Here is a 14,270-nt window from a genome sequence, read left to right on the forward strand (position 1 = left end):
ATTTCAACTCGACTTGACTCATGACATGTTGAAAGATTCATACCAATTGTGATGAAAATCGAATCTCTCTACAATATTATCTAATATTTTTGAAAATAAATAAAATTAAAATTCTCAAATACAACAATTCTGAAATCTCGAAACCGTCTAAGAATAACAAGAATGCCTCATAAAGAAGCTAAGAACTCATGCGTTCGAATTTTATCAGATGCTTGAGTATTTTTTTTCACTTTTATGTTAGTTTATTATAATTTATTACTTTATTTATTTTTATATTTGTGTCATTTGATTTGTTAGTGATGTATTAATTTATTTTTTGAGATGTCGATGTGATGTAAGTGTCACTCATGCAAAGAAAAAACCATAAGAAATTAGAAGTTCCACCGTGCATGAAACACGTGAAAATATCCTATTAATTCGAGGATTTAAAATATTTTTTTAAGATAAGGTGTAACATATTTTTTGTTACACTTGTCACCTAATTGCTGGACGTGCACTTATAATATAGTTTTGAAAAGTATTAACTATATAACAAGGATATTAAAATCAAATAAATATAATATTCCTAATGTAAAATATAATATGAAAAAGATAATGTTTTTCTTAAAGTAAGTTATTTATGTTCAAGTGTCAAAAAGATTAAGATAAATGTCCTAAAAATTTTAAAACTATCTACCACTAAAATGGAAAAGGGGGACAAGATAGAATGCGCGTCGTACCATGCAATAATTGTGTGGTACAAATTGATCAAAGTGCAACAAGAGATAAGATCATTTTTGTTTTCTCCTTTGAAATTGTAAATTTCATGTCTATGTTAATATCATAAAGAATTGAGTGGATAGGTCGATTTGATTAATATATTAATATAATTATAAATAATAAAATAATTTATAATAAATTTATAGACAAGTGGAATAAGTATTCATCTGTAATGTACGGATAATTCAAAAAATTATTCAGTATATTGTTGGACTCACCTTAGACATATATCGAACACATTATCCGTGTGTTTAAAAATCTGATATACATTGGTAAAAATTATTAACTTGTAAGGGCAAAAATATAATTTATTGTGTAGAAGGCATACACTAAACATTTACAACCCACCACACCATATAATTTTCAACACTACTATAAATACTAAAATATTAATTTTTTAAGGGGGGCTATTCATTGATTAGACCCATCTCTCATGAAAACAACACCTTTTTGCGGAAATTGCAATTCACCTGGTGCGCAATTGTGCCGAGGTAAAATTCCCGATTTATTCCTTTAGCAAAAAAACCTCAACCAAATCAAAATCTAAAATAAAAAAAAAGACATAATAGTCGATGTATCTGACACGTTTTAGATATATTTAAGGGTTTTTTTAATAATTTTTTTAAAAAAATTGAGTGTTTTAAAAAGAACAAAAAAAAAAGAGTTTTTGGTGAATAAAAAAGAAAAAAAATTAATTCACTTATCTCAAAACTAAAAGTTTTGAGATGAAATTATGCAGCGGCAGCTGAAAAAGACGCAGTTCTGGAGTAGCATTTTCTGTTAGTAGTGTATCACGTTTTCTGTCCGTAGTTTTTATTGTAGCCTAGCGTTTCTATTAGTGATTTAGCGCTTTTTGGCTTCACTGTGGTAGAAAGTATTTTTCACACAACAGAAAATCACAAACTCAGATATTCTTTTTATGCTCTGCACTTGTGCAATGGAGGTGATCTTTGAGTGTTCTCAACACAAATTACTAAAAATTTGAGAGATGGTAATTATAATTTAATTAATTTAAATTATTAAAATATTTTCATTACATAAATTTTAAAATAAACTAATTATATATATTTTTTAAGCTCTGTATTCTGATTAAGAATTGAGAAGACAAACATGTTTATTATGTTTTACCTTAATACCTTATATCTCATGATTTAATTTTATAAAAAATTGAGAACATATAAAATAAAAATTTATATAGCCGTAAAAATGGTGTGCCGCGTCCAATTTTTTGAAATTTTGCATGTTGTCGTATTTTGTTCGGGTCCATACATAAATACTCATACATTTAATAGGATTCAAACTCATAATCTTAATCATACGTTAGTGAAATAGAAAGAATGATCATCAATGGAATGTGAAAAATATCTAATGGGGTCGGTCGTATGTTTTTAATATGGGATAATAAATTACTTCTAACAGCCAATACATTTTTTCTCCCTTCTTTTTCTTCATCTATTTCTTTCTCCTCTTCTCCAAGTGTTTGGAATCTTTTTCCAACTTTTTTAAAAAAATAAATAAGATTATAGAGGCACCAATTGCTACCTCTGTTTAATTCAAGAGTTTGTATTCGGTTCAATCATTGGTATGATTTTTAATACATTGTTTGAAAGACATCAATTTTGTGGTGTTGGTCGATTGAAACAGTAGTTACTGATTAGTTATAAATATTTGATATTGATAATTAATATATAATTGAAAACCAATTCACTAAAAAAAAAAAAGAAACTATCATTTTGTCTCCATTAAAGAAAACCCTATTCCAAAGATTTGATGTTAATTCCTGAACAATAGTGAATTTTTTTTTTTTTTTTAACAGAGATCAAGAAAATACGAACTTATCGCTTTTGGATAATAATACAATAATGAGGTGGGATGTTATTTAAAAAAAATACTAAAATGGAATAAAAGTCAAAAGAGATTGATAATTGATAAATTAGGAAAAGATGATGAAATAGTCCAAAAGGAGAGTTGATGAGGATATGGACACTTCACTCTCACTCATTAATGGATGAAAGTGTTGCTTGGAATTGAGGCCATCCCAAATTTTTCAAAAAGCCTAATGAATTCTCAACCTACACTTTTATTTTTTTCCCCCTTAAACAACTGCCACTCAACAACCACCTCTCTTTCTTGGTTACAAAGGTTTCTGCTAAAATATAAAAAAATAAATTAAAAAAAAAATTGAAAGAGTAATTGAATTCTTAGTTGAAATTTTTTGAAAGCTTTGTTTGGTTTAATTTTTAAAGCTTTTTTTCTTCTGGGATTTCTGTAAGATAGAGAGATAACGATAAGGATAAATTATATCTGTGTTTCTGAATATTAGGTCGAATTACAGAGACACTCTTTTTTTCTTTATAAATTACAAGTACATTCCATGAAGGAGGGTTGGTGTAACATATTATAGGGGTAATTGTGTAAAATTTTATCGATGAATAGGGGATGTAGTTGTAATTATATTTACAATGTCAAAAGATGTACTTGTAATTTTGCCTATAACATGATTTATTTGTGTGATTATACATAATTTTAGGGGGTTTTAATGTAATCTATTAAAATGATAAAAGATAAGTATTTGTTAGTGTAATATACTATAGGGGTGTTTGCATAAAGTTTTGCGACTAAATAAAAAAGAAGGGCTAATTACGTTTTGCCATTCGAACTGACCGTTTTTTCACTTTAACAATTAAATTATTATTATTTTTTGCATCAATTTACCATCTCAACTTTATAAAATTTTATATTTTACCATGTATAACTTTTTACAACCAAATTTTTTGTCAAAAAATATTATATGCAGTACACATACGATATTTTTTTAAAACTAAAGGCCCAAGAACCGATCCTGGACCAAGTAGTCCTAGGCGACTGGATTGGGCTGGTCTCATATATTGATTAGATCGGCCTAACCTAATTTTTTATTGATTCAATCTGCTCCTAAATTGAATTAATCCAACTCGACTCAATATGCATCTTGATGGGAGCACTTGTAATCTACCCTGTAAAATAAGAGGAAACATGTAGCTAAAGAGTTGGGTTGCCAAGTACCTTTCTTCCTGTCCACGTTTGTCTGGCGGCCACTTTGTACATGGATTGGGCCTCAAACGTACCTTTATGTTGGGCCAGGTCTTTCTCTAAATTGCAAAGAAGGACCCAAGCTTGAGTTTGTTTGATTAGTAAGGTAGGCCGATAGACAAAAGTTTGAATGGGCCAATTCCTTGGGCTTTACTTTACACCAACAAGCCCACATTAATAAAGAGAGAAAATTAAAATGAGGGAAAAAACAAAAATTCAAAAAATACCATAAGCTTTGATGAAAGTTTGAATCTTTATTATGAATTAATATTATATTTCGCATTTTCATTAAAATTAATTAAGCTTATAGTGCCTAATTTTTTTTGAGGGGTTATAGTGCTTAATTTCAAGATATATTTTGTAATTTATTGCATGAAATGTTTATAGTTGTCCATCAATTCTAAGGACCATATATTAGTATATTGACATTAATTCTATTTATTGTTGTTAGAGGACGGGCTAAAAATCCATTTTTTTTCCATCTAAGTTGTGCATTATTTAATTTATTAGGCACAAAAGTGGGTAAATTACCCTTTTGGTTCTTATACTTGGGGCCAAGTTTTAAGTTTGGTCCTAAAATATTTTGAGGCACGATTTTAATTCTTAATTTTTTAAAAAATATTACAATTTTGGTATAATTATTAAAATTAAGGTTAAAGAAACAACCAATGGAATAAAAGAATATGACCGTATTTCAGATATTACGTGTAGAGTAAAGAGAGGAGGGGCGATGGTGAAAAGAAAAAAGAGATAGGGAGATCTCTCCGATGACTGAGCAGATGACAATGGATGAGGATGGAAAATAATCATCATGTCGGGCTTTCAAATAATGGTGGTGTGCCAGCAAAAGGATGGTGGACGGTGGCAAAAACGAGGAGAAGAAAAGGGATTGCGCAAAGGATTTCACGGAGGGGAGAATATCAAGAAGTCACTGATATGGGTTGATTGGTGATGGGTAGGGTACAAAATGACCGTGGTGGGATGGACTCTCAAATGGTGGTAGTGGGGTAGCAAACTGTGATTGTTGCATAATAAAAAAATTGGGAAAGAGACAAAGTCAGACAAATTGTCTTCTTCATATTCTGATAATTTTACCTCTAATTTCGACATGAACTAAAATTATAGCATTTTGAAAAGATTATGAACTAAAATTACGCCTTAAAAAATTTATATACCAAAATTAATTTTTAACTTAAAACATAGGGGCTAAAAATGTAATTTACCCTACTAAAGTTACAACTATTCAGTTTTGGGGAAGTAAAAAAAATACAAATGTAATTAGGTCTATACAAACGACCTCGTATTGACTACTTTTTCCACTCGATGCGTTTCCCGGGTTAAAACGGTGGGCCCGGCAACAGCTATTCGGAGCGCCCTTGGAGCCAACGGTGGAACCCAAATACCCAACTAGGCAAATCAGATCAACCTTCTGCAGTGTTCTTTCCCACTCCGACTTCTCTGCAATTCCAGTTCCCAGCTCCGGTTCGATCCCTTTCAATTGCAGTTGATGTTCAGCGGATTCCCAGGGGGCCGAATCTACAGTCCATTCTCAACTCAAATCTCGTATTCCGAATTTTAGAATCGTTGTTTTAATTATTGTTGCGGAGATTAGCTTAATTTGGCGTGTGTTGAGGTGTGATTGTGGGTTTTTAGTGATATGGTGGACTTTGGACATTTAGTGATGTGAATGTGATATCGGGAGTGCTAGATCAAGGTGCTTGATTGAAGATATGGCGTGGTTTAGTGGGAAAGTCTCTTTGGGGAATTTCCCGGATTTTGCTGGGGCGGTGAATAAGCTGAGTGAGAGTGTTAAAAATATCGAGAAGAATTTTGATAGTGCCCTTGGCCTCGAGGAGAAGTCGGATGCTACTGGTAGCAGTAGTGAAGGTATGTGTTGTTTCGTTTGAGAAACTTTAGATTGGATTAGTTCAGTTTTATTGTTAATTTACTGTAGGTATGGTTAATGTGGCTCAGTTTGTAATTGTTTTTAATTTTCTGAGAATGGTGAATTTGAAATTAAAAAAAGTAAGAAATTCATATCTTTGTGAATTCGCATAAGATTTGCTGTTGTATATAAGCTAGATAATAGTTCAGATAATAATTTTGGATTGACAGCATTTTTCATATTACATTGAAATGAGGTTAGTTAGAACATCAAGGTTATGTGGCTTTCCTGAAATATGACACATTCCAAAAGTTTGGCGAGTCTAGGTGTTAGGCATGATGCTACTAGTGAAGTAGGAGTTCTTATGCAATAATCAACTTTATGCATATGAAGGTTTTATCAAATATAATTCCAGGTAACTAAAGTAGTAAAGTTCTCGTGTGATAATTCTATCTGCTGATTGTGGGTTGTGATCATCAACCAACCATAAAAATGAATGGTTTCTTCTTAACAGCATCTGGGTTATGGCCATCAGCTACAGACCGGAAGGCCTTGTTTGAACCCATCATGGGATTTATGGGGCAGAAAGGTGAGGAGGGTACTGTTGAATCATCTGAAAAGCCTAATTCCTCAAAGCCTACATCACCTGTAAAGGAAGAACCAGTTAAGAATGATAGTTCAGCCAATCATGCAAGTGAAGAAATCTCATATGAAGAGGAAGCCAGTGGAAAGGTAGAAAAGGAAGATGCAGAGACAAGATCTACAGAGGAAATACAAGATAGCAGTGGGGAGCCAGAAGATAAAGCTGCTGCCCACAGTGAAACTGAGTTGGTTTCACCTTCGATTCCTCTTGAAGTATCTGAACAAAAACCTATGCAGGTTGCTCAAACAGAATCTGTAAACAATCTTCAAGAGGAGAGGTCAGAAGAAGCACTGCCCACATTGTTGGAGTCAATACAACCAGAATTGACAAGTCATATGGGTCAAGTGGAAGTTAGTGCTTCCATGCCTAGAAAGGATGATGCTACTGGTTTGCCTGAGAGTATACATGAACAGAAGGAACATGAAGTAGAAGTCAAAGAAGCTTTTCAAGCTCAAGCTCCAGATGCATCATCTGATGGCCAAGATGAAAGCGTAGAGTCATTCATTCCTGATTCTTCTCATAAGACTGGAGATGCTGAAGACAAGTCCAGAGAAAACTTGCCCACTTTACATACTAACGACATTGAAGCTTCAGAAGCAGCCTCTGATTTGGTTGCACATCAGGATTCAACCATTGCTGAATCAGTTCAGCTGAAGCAGCACTCAGATGATGACAGTGATGCAAAAGAACAACGTCTGAGTGCCATGACAAACTCGTCTGATGTTACAGATTCTGTGGCTGAATTGGAGAGAGTGAAGAAGGAAATGAAAATGTTGGAAACTGCATTGCAAGGAGCTGCTAGACAAGCTCAGGTATTAAGTCATTTTATTCTTGGAATGATACATGCTTCATATGCCACTACTGGATTTTCCTACAAGAATGATGATATCACAAGCTAAATAAAATAAATGAAAGTTTTCTTAATGAAGAAAATACTGTAACTGATAAGACTATAATCTCTTATCTGTTGTTTGGGTCTGATCTTCATGCGAGGTGAAATTGTTCTGGACTTAATTTAATGTAATGGGATGCATCGAGAAGTGCTAGTAAAGAGTTAGATCAATTCAATAAGTTTCCCAATATTAGATTTGTTACTGAGTTAATTGGGATGTGCTAGAAGGGTGATCTTCAGCGGGAAGCTGGTAAACTACCAATTGTTTCTCCAATTATTGATTGCCATATCACGTCTCTTTGGATAGGCAGACACATGGAACTGTATGTCATCAATAGCACCCAGTGGGATGCAAGTTTATCTCTACATCCAACTTAATACTTGATACAGTTAACTTGTTAAGTTTCTATCCACCTCACAAGCTTACTTGATTTTCCTTTTCTCCCCTAAAAGAAATAAAAAGTGTCAATCTGAATTTTTTAATTATTTCCTCTCAGGCCAAGGCTGATGAAATTGCAAAGTTGATGAATGAAAATGAGCAGCTAAAAGCTGTAATTGATGATCTGAGGGTGAGTAAATACTCTATTCTTATAGCTGGGATTTTGGATTTCCTACTTAGGTTCGTTTTTTCCTGTCTCTGTGTTGCTCTCTCCATCATTCCTTTATGTTATTGAACAAGACTGTTTTACTCATTCTTTCTCGTGGTGCTTACAAAATAGGTGCAGAAAACAGTGATAAGATTCTATCATTTCCCCTCATTCTATTTGATGTTGCTCATGGTGACCAAAAAGATGTGATGCCAGGGCCTTCTTGCTTTCTTTCTGCTTGACATGAATTTTCCATTTTGCAGTTTCATTCAATGAATTTTCTGTTGCTAGCTAGGATTTGATATTTGAGTTTGTAGGGGGAGAATGAGCGTGTACTGTTAGCTTTACTCTACTCCTATTTCTTAGTTCAGATGCAAGTTCTTACATGCGCAGATGAGTATGTTTCTACTATCCATTCTTTTTATGTCCTGCAAGTAATATCATATTAGTTGTTCTCTGGTATGAAATAAAGGGTGCTGGTCCGAGCACAGGACTTTTTTGTGGAAATAATGATCTTCAGAGTCAAAATGTATAATTATGTTTGAATTGAATCCATCTAGTAAAAACAAGGTTAAGAACATAATAATACCTAAAAGAAGAGCAGCTTGGCTGATGTGGAACTTTTAGTATCTTCAGTAATGAGTAAAATTAGTCCATGTGAGGCAAATATGGGATAAAAACTAATACGAAAGAGTGAAATATATGTGTAATCATGAAACTGGAAGCCTGCTGTAGTTTCAGATGCCATGATGTAGTTAGCTGTGTATGCTGCGAGTTAGTATTATTTTAACAATCTTTGAACCTCTTTGTCACAAGTTATTGCATTTTGTTAGCTCTTTTAATTCCAGCTTCTAACATATCCTGCAAAAATCTTTCTTTCTCTCCACCGATAAATGAGCATTTTTTTGCTGTTATGTGCTGTGAGCCAATCTTCTGTCCTGACATACATATGTGCATCTATGCGCACTATTATACGTGCTAAGTTTGAATGCATACATAACAAGTATGTGTGTAGACATATAAAAAAATCATGACTAACTGGTTTATTGCAGAGAAAAACAAGTGAAGCTGACATTGAATCTCTACGAGAAGAGTATCATCAGAGGGTGGCAGCACTTGAGAGAAAGGTATACCTAGCAGGTGCTATTTCTTGTTTGATTTCATGTTGGCACAATGCTATTGCTATGGCATGCCTTGTATGACCTTGGAAATTCTTACTGTAGTCACAGTGTTCACATATTTGAGATATAAATAGGTTTGAAGTACTCATTACTCTTATTATATTGGATTTGCTTCATTTGAGTAGTAAATAGTAATTAGCTTTGGTGTACCTAGTCTGCCTGTGTACCAGCTCAAATTTTCAACTTTCTGATGTGCTTGAAATTGTTTCTCTGTTTATTTCTCAAATAGGCTAATCTGTTAATGCATCAATGCATGCCATTCTAAATGCTGATTTGAATCCTTTTTATTTATCCATTGTTTTCAGACACTTGATAGCACATGTATGGTGAATGGACTGCAAGTTCATACTTTGACTGATTTTTTGGAGAAGTTAGTTTATTTGAATGGTTGTTGTGTATCTTTTGCTTCACTTTTCTCTTGTTGGGGGATGATTTGTCCTATGTTCAGTGTAACTTATTTTTTATGCATCTATAAACTTCTTGTTTTCTACTAGGGACAGCCTGATTTATAAACTGAAAATTTATTTAAACATTTTGATGTTTTCAAATGTCAATTAGCAATGTACAAACTTAATTATGTAAAAAACTTATGAACTCCTGTATACAGTCTCAGCATGTGTTGTTTCCCATAGGGTTTTTTTGTTATTCTCGTGTACGTGACCAAGGATGGCTAAAGTTTTCATTATGAAACCACACCTTATTTGGTACATGCGTGATGAGAGCCGACTTGAGCACCTTCATTTCGTTAGCACATATACTTGCATTTACTCTGCATCCTTGCCAAATTACTCACCTTTTCTTGACCTCAAGTGATGTCTAGTTGGTCTATGTGCCCTGCATAGATTTTAAGTGCCATTTACTTTTTCTGATTTATTCATGTTGTAATACGGACTTGAGTGGTTGACTAGCTGTCTTTCAGGTTTATGCTCTTACTAAGGAAAGGGATACACTGCGTAGAGAACAGAGTAAGAAAAGTGATGCTGCGGCTCTTTTGAAGGAAAAGGATGAAATAATCAGCCAAGTGATGGCCGAAGGTGTGAACATCTATATGAGCTGGGTTGAAAATGAGTTCCAACATTTTGATCCAGAAGTTTTAACTGTCTTAAAAGTCTTCCGGTGTTGCTAGAAATGTAGAACGGGTTATAATTATAGACAAGGTATCTATTGTTGTCTATGAAAGTATCTAAGGGAGGATTGGAACTAGATGATTTGCTTTATTATAGGTAAAAAAAATTTGGCCCGATTGGCTGGCAGGAAAGGTTCTGTGCTTAGGCCCCTTTTCCTCTTCCCAAGTTTTATGGCCATTCTGTGCGAGCAATTTTTTTATTTTTGAATAATAATCAGAATTCAATGAGTCTTTTTGGCAGGTGTAATGGTTGCTTAAGTTGTCCAATATTATTCCTTGTAACTGTCTAAGAATTCAATACTGTTCTTTTCTTTTCTTTTTTCTTTACATTCTAGGTGCTGCAGCTTAAATGGTTTTATTGTTAGTTCCTTTTACTGCAGGGCATCACACATGGTTTATTGTTGTGAGTTTCCTAAATTTCTAAGAAGTTAGATTTGAGAGCAGTGCTTAGGCAGGTATGACTAAGAAGAGTTAGATTGAAACTGATGACCAGGTTAGAGTCAGAGCTTCCAGGGCCTCACCAGTAGAAGAGTTTTCACATGCATTATGTTGGATAAGCTGTTACTATCTTTCCCTTCAGAAAAATGTTATCTTTGTTGCAGTTCATGGTTCAGCCACTAGTCCAGGTTACCTGAGTAGACATCACGACATGGGTAGCTTGGTCCATCTGTAGGGACCCAAGGACCTGGGCTTCTTGCCTTGTAAATTTATAGTTTGGCCCTAAGCAATTGGCCCAAGTTGCTAAAATTAATGTTTATAGGTAGGAGTTTTTGAGGCGTATAAACTAGACATAGTGTACACTCTCACAACCGATGTAGGACGAGGGCTTACAAAGAATTAAGGTGACTTACATGCACATACTTTTGCTGGATGAAATGGCTGGAAGTAGATTTTTTCTTCCCTTCTCTCGTTGTGGTAAGAAGTTCTTGCTAAATGAGAGTTATAAGTTTCTGAGAAATACGTTCAATATAGTTCTGTGCTGACTTATATATTTGCATGTATGTGCGCTGACTTGTATACATCTTCCAATTATTTTTGGACTGATGCTGGTATTCAAATACTAATACTAGTTTCATCATGCTTCTTATATTCTCCAGGTGAAGAGCTGTCAAAAAAGCAAGCTGTGCAAGAATCTCAGATAAGAAAGTTAAGGGCACAAGTATGTATATCTAGGATCAGTTTTTATATATTCCCGTCTTTCTTCTAAACTATTAACATGAGGAGCCTAATATGTATTTCCCTGTATTTTCTTGAAAGCTAGATCAGAGAGCTTGAGGAAGAGAAGAAAGCATTGCTTACAAAGCTACAGGCAGGTTTTCTTCTGTACTGTTTTATTCAGTAACAGCTAGTTTTAGCATGATAACACATTTATACCAGACATTGAGCCTTTCCCTAATTTATTTATCTTCCAACACAATTAGTTTTCTTATGTACTCTGCCTAGAGTAATTTTTGTGCATTTGGGGTGACTAGTTTAGGTCCACCAGCATTTTTGTTTTCACAGTGAGAGCTAGACCCATATTGCATGAGATAATCAGTCTCTCAACAAGCCCATAAAAATTGTTGTTTGCGTATGACTTTTCTCTTTGTTACTCGTCGCATTAGATTAGCTAAGATTTCTGTAATGCAAATAGTAGCAATATACTTAAGTCACATCCTGATTGCCATGTAACCTTGGATCACTTGCCTTGTGGAATGTTGATTTCTTTCAAAATAGTAGTAAGAAGAATAAAAAGTGCATCTTTTTCTGTCTTGATTATGATACGGACATCCATAGCGTTAGTGTGTTCTTTTGCTTGCTCGTATCCTCCTATATCATGTCACATGAACTTTTAATGGTAATATTGCAAATTTACTTTGAGCTTTCGGTGCATGATCGTGTTTCTTTCTCCCTGCTTTTCCTTTAGTGCTTCATGTATGTAGTGTTTATATATTGTATGTATCTTTCTCATTAGAATCACCCATGGATTTTGATGTGTCATCTCCAGGCTGAAGAGAGTAAAGTAGAGAGCATAAAAAGAGATAAGACAGAAACTGAAAAGTTGCTTCAAGAAACTGTAGAAAAACACCAAGCTGAACTTGCAACTCAAAAGGAATACTATACAAATGCTCTGAATGCAGCGAAGGAAGCTGAAGCATTAGCAGAGGCACGTGCAAACACTGAAGCAAGAACTGAACTGGAAAGTCGTCTGAGAGAGGCTGAGGACCGTGAGAGTATGCTAGTTCAAACACTTGAAGAACTAAGGCAAACTCTGAGCAGAAGGGAGCAGCAGGTTAATATCTGGAATGCTTTGAGAATACTAGCTCATTTATTAACTCTTACATTGGCTGTTGTCTTCATATTGGTGCAGGCAGTTTTTAGAGAAGATATGCTTCGCAGGGACATTGAGGATCTTCAAAAGCGATATCAAGTAAGTTTAGCTTTTCCAGATGCAATATCTTTTTGTTTGAAGACATGTATATGGATGTCTGTAACCTCATACAGAATCACTCATCCCTAGGCAAGTGAGCGTAGATGCGAGGAGTTAATAACCCAAGTTCCTGATTCTACAAGGCCTCTTTTAAGGCAGATTGAAGCAATGCAGGTTTTACTTTGTGATCACTTGGTCTTTTAGATGATTACACTTGCATGCCTTGTTTTAACCTCTTTATTGCTTAACCTATTATTTTCAGGAAACAGCTGCTAGAAGGGCTGAAGCTTGGGCTGCTGTTGAAAGATCTCTAAACTCACGACTTCAGGTTTCTAGAGAAACTTGTTCTGGCTGCTTGTTATTTTACATTTGGGATATCCAAATACAATATTCATTTAACATGCAGGAAGCAGAGGCCAAAGCTGCAGCTGCAGAGGAAAAGGAGCGTTCTATAACTGAGCGTTTAATGCAAACTCTATCTCGAATAAATGTTCTTGAAGCTCAGGTTTTTTTCCTAGGTTCATATATTAGTTGTTGAGATAAGCTTTATTGATGATTTGCTTATGTTAGGAAAGTTTTGCAGATATCATGCCTTAGGGCTGAGCAGACACAGCTAACAAAATCTCTGGAAAAGGAGAGACAGAGGGCAGCAGAAAACAGACAGGAATATCTTGCTTTGAAGGAGGAAGCCGACACTCAAGAAGGTCATGTGAATCAGCTAGAAGAAGAAATTAGGGAACTCAAAAGAAAGCACAAGGAGGAATTGCATGAAGCACGGACACATCAGGAACTTCTGCAACAGGTTCATTTTATATTTCTTCTGATATGTGCCAAAACTGCTTTATATAATGTTGATCATACAATCTAGATACTGCGATTTGTTCAATGACTATCTTTTGCTGCTTCTTTACTCTTCCAAGTCGAATCTGTTAACTTCTTTTTGGAGTGTTCACATGTTGAATATTTTTTAAAATCCCTAAGGTTCGAAGAATCTCCAAAGTACGATGTGATCTGGCTGCTGGTGAAAGAATGCTTTCTTGATCCTTTGTTTTCTTTTAAGCATGTTCGAGCCCCTTGATCATTCGGGCCAGAACACTGTTTCCACTAAAATTTTACTTCTAAACATAGTTTATCATGTGTGGTTATAACTTGGTTGACTTTTGACAACTCAACGTATAACAGCATCGCATGGCTGCTAGAAACTGTATGTTGACATATATAATATTTCTAGTGTTTCAATTAGTGATTGATGTTAATTGAAAATCTACTAGCTTAGTTACTCTATTATATATTATTGAACTGGAACTAACAAGTTATGATGCAAGTTCTATTTTTAATGCAATTCACATGCTTGATGAATTCTTAAGTATTGTTCAACCTCAACTTCCATTGATGGAACCTCACTGACCCTATCAATAGATATTCACATAAAACAACTTGTGAAGAAGTAAAAGTAAGAAAATACATTGGTGTCGCTATAAGCATTATGTTCCATCTAACCATCAAAAGCAGTAGGCTTCAGGTTGTACAAGCTTTTTACTTGACTACGTACTCTGTATTCGTTGTGTAACTCCAATAATGAGAATGGTACTTCTTACATGCTTGATGAAGTATAATTTTTCTATTGCAGGGTTTTTTCTCATGATTATTAGCTCAGATTATCGTTCACCATGTACTGGTTTACTGAATAAGCTTGTTTTATTTAACAGGAACTA

At 34.4% G+C, this 14,270-nt stretch overlaps 1 protein-coding gene across 1 annotated transcript in view; it reads left to right on the forward strand.

Moving 5' to 3' along the window:
* The window catches only part of LOC105157648 (golgin candidate 5), a gene marked incomplete in the record, with an annotated part of 11,410 nt that continues 2,289 nt past the window's right edge, over positions 5,150 to 14,270 (forward strand). The window contains 13 exon segments of the mRNA XM_020692771.1: positions 5,150 to 5,718; positions 6,231 to 7,171; positions 7,749 to 7,820; positions 8,891 to 8,965; positions 9,939 to 10,053; positions 11,243 to 11,304; positions 11,407 to 11,454; positions 12,133 to 12,417; positions 12,496 to 12,555; positions 12,646 to 12,729; positions 12,818 to 12,883; positions 12,962 to 13,060; positions 13,139 to 13,357. Of these exon segments, the coding sequence (XP_020548430.1) occupies positions 5,562 to 5,718; positions 6,231 to 7,171; positions 7,749 to 7,820; positions 8,891 to 8,965; positions 9,939 to 10,053; positions 11,243 to 11,304; positions 11,407 to 11,454; positions 12,133 to 12,417; positions 12,496 to 12,555; positions 12,646 to 12,729; positions 12,818 to 12,883; positions 12,962 to 13,060; positions 13,139 to 13,357 (2,283 nt within the window).

Source organism: Sesamum indicum, linkage group LG3, assembly GCF_000512975.1.
Source record: "Sesamum indicum cultivar Zhongzhi No. 13 linkage group LG3, S_indicum_v1.0, whole genome shotgun sequence".
Classification (NCBI taxonomy): domain Eukaryota; kingdom Viridiplantae; phylum Streptophyta; class Magnoliopsida; order Lamiales; family Pedaliaceae; genus Sesamum; species Sesamum indicum.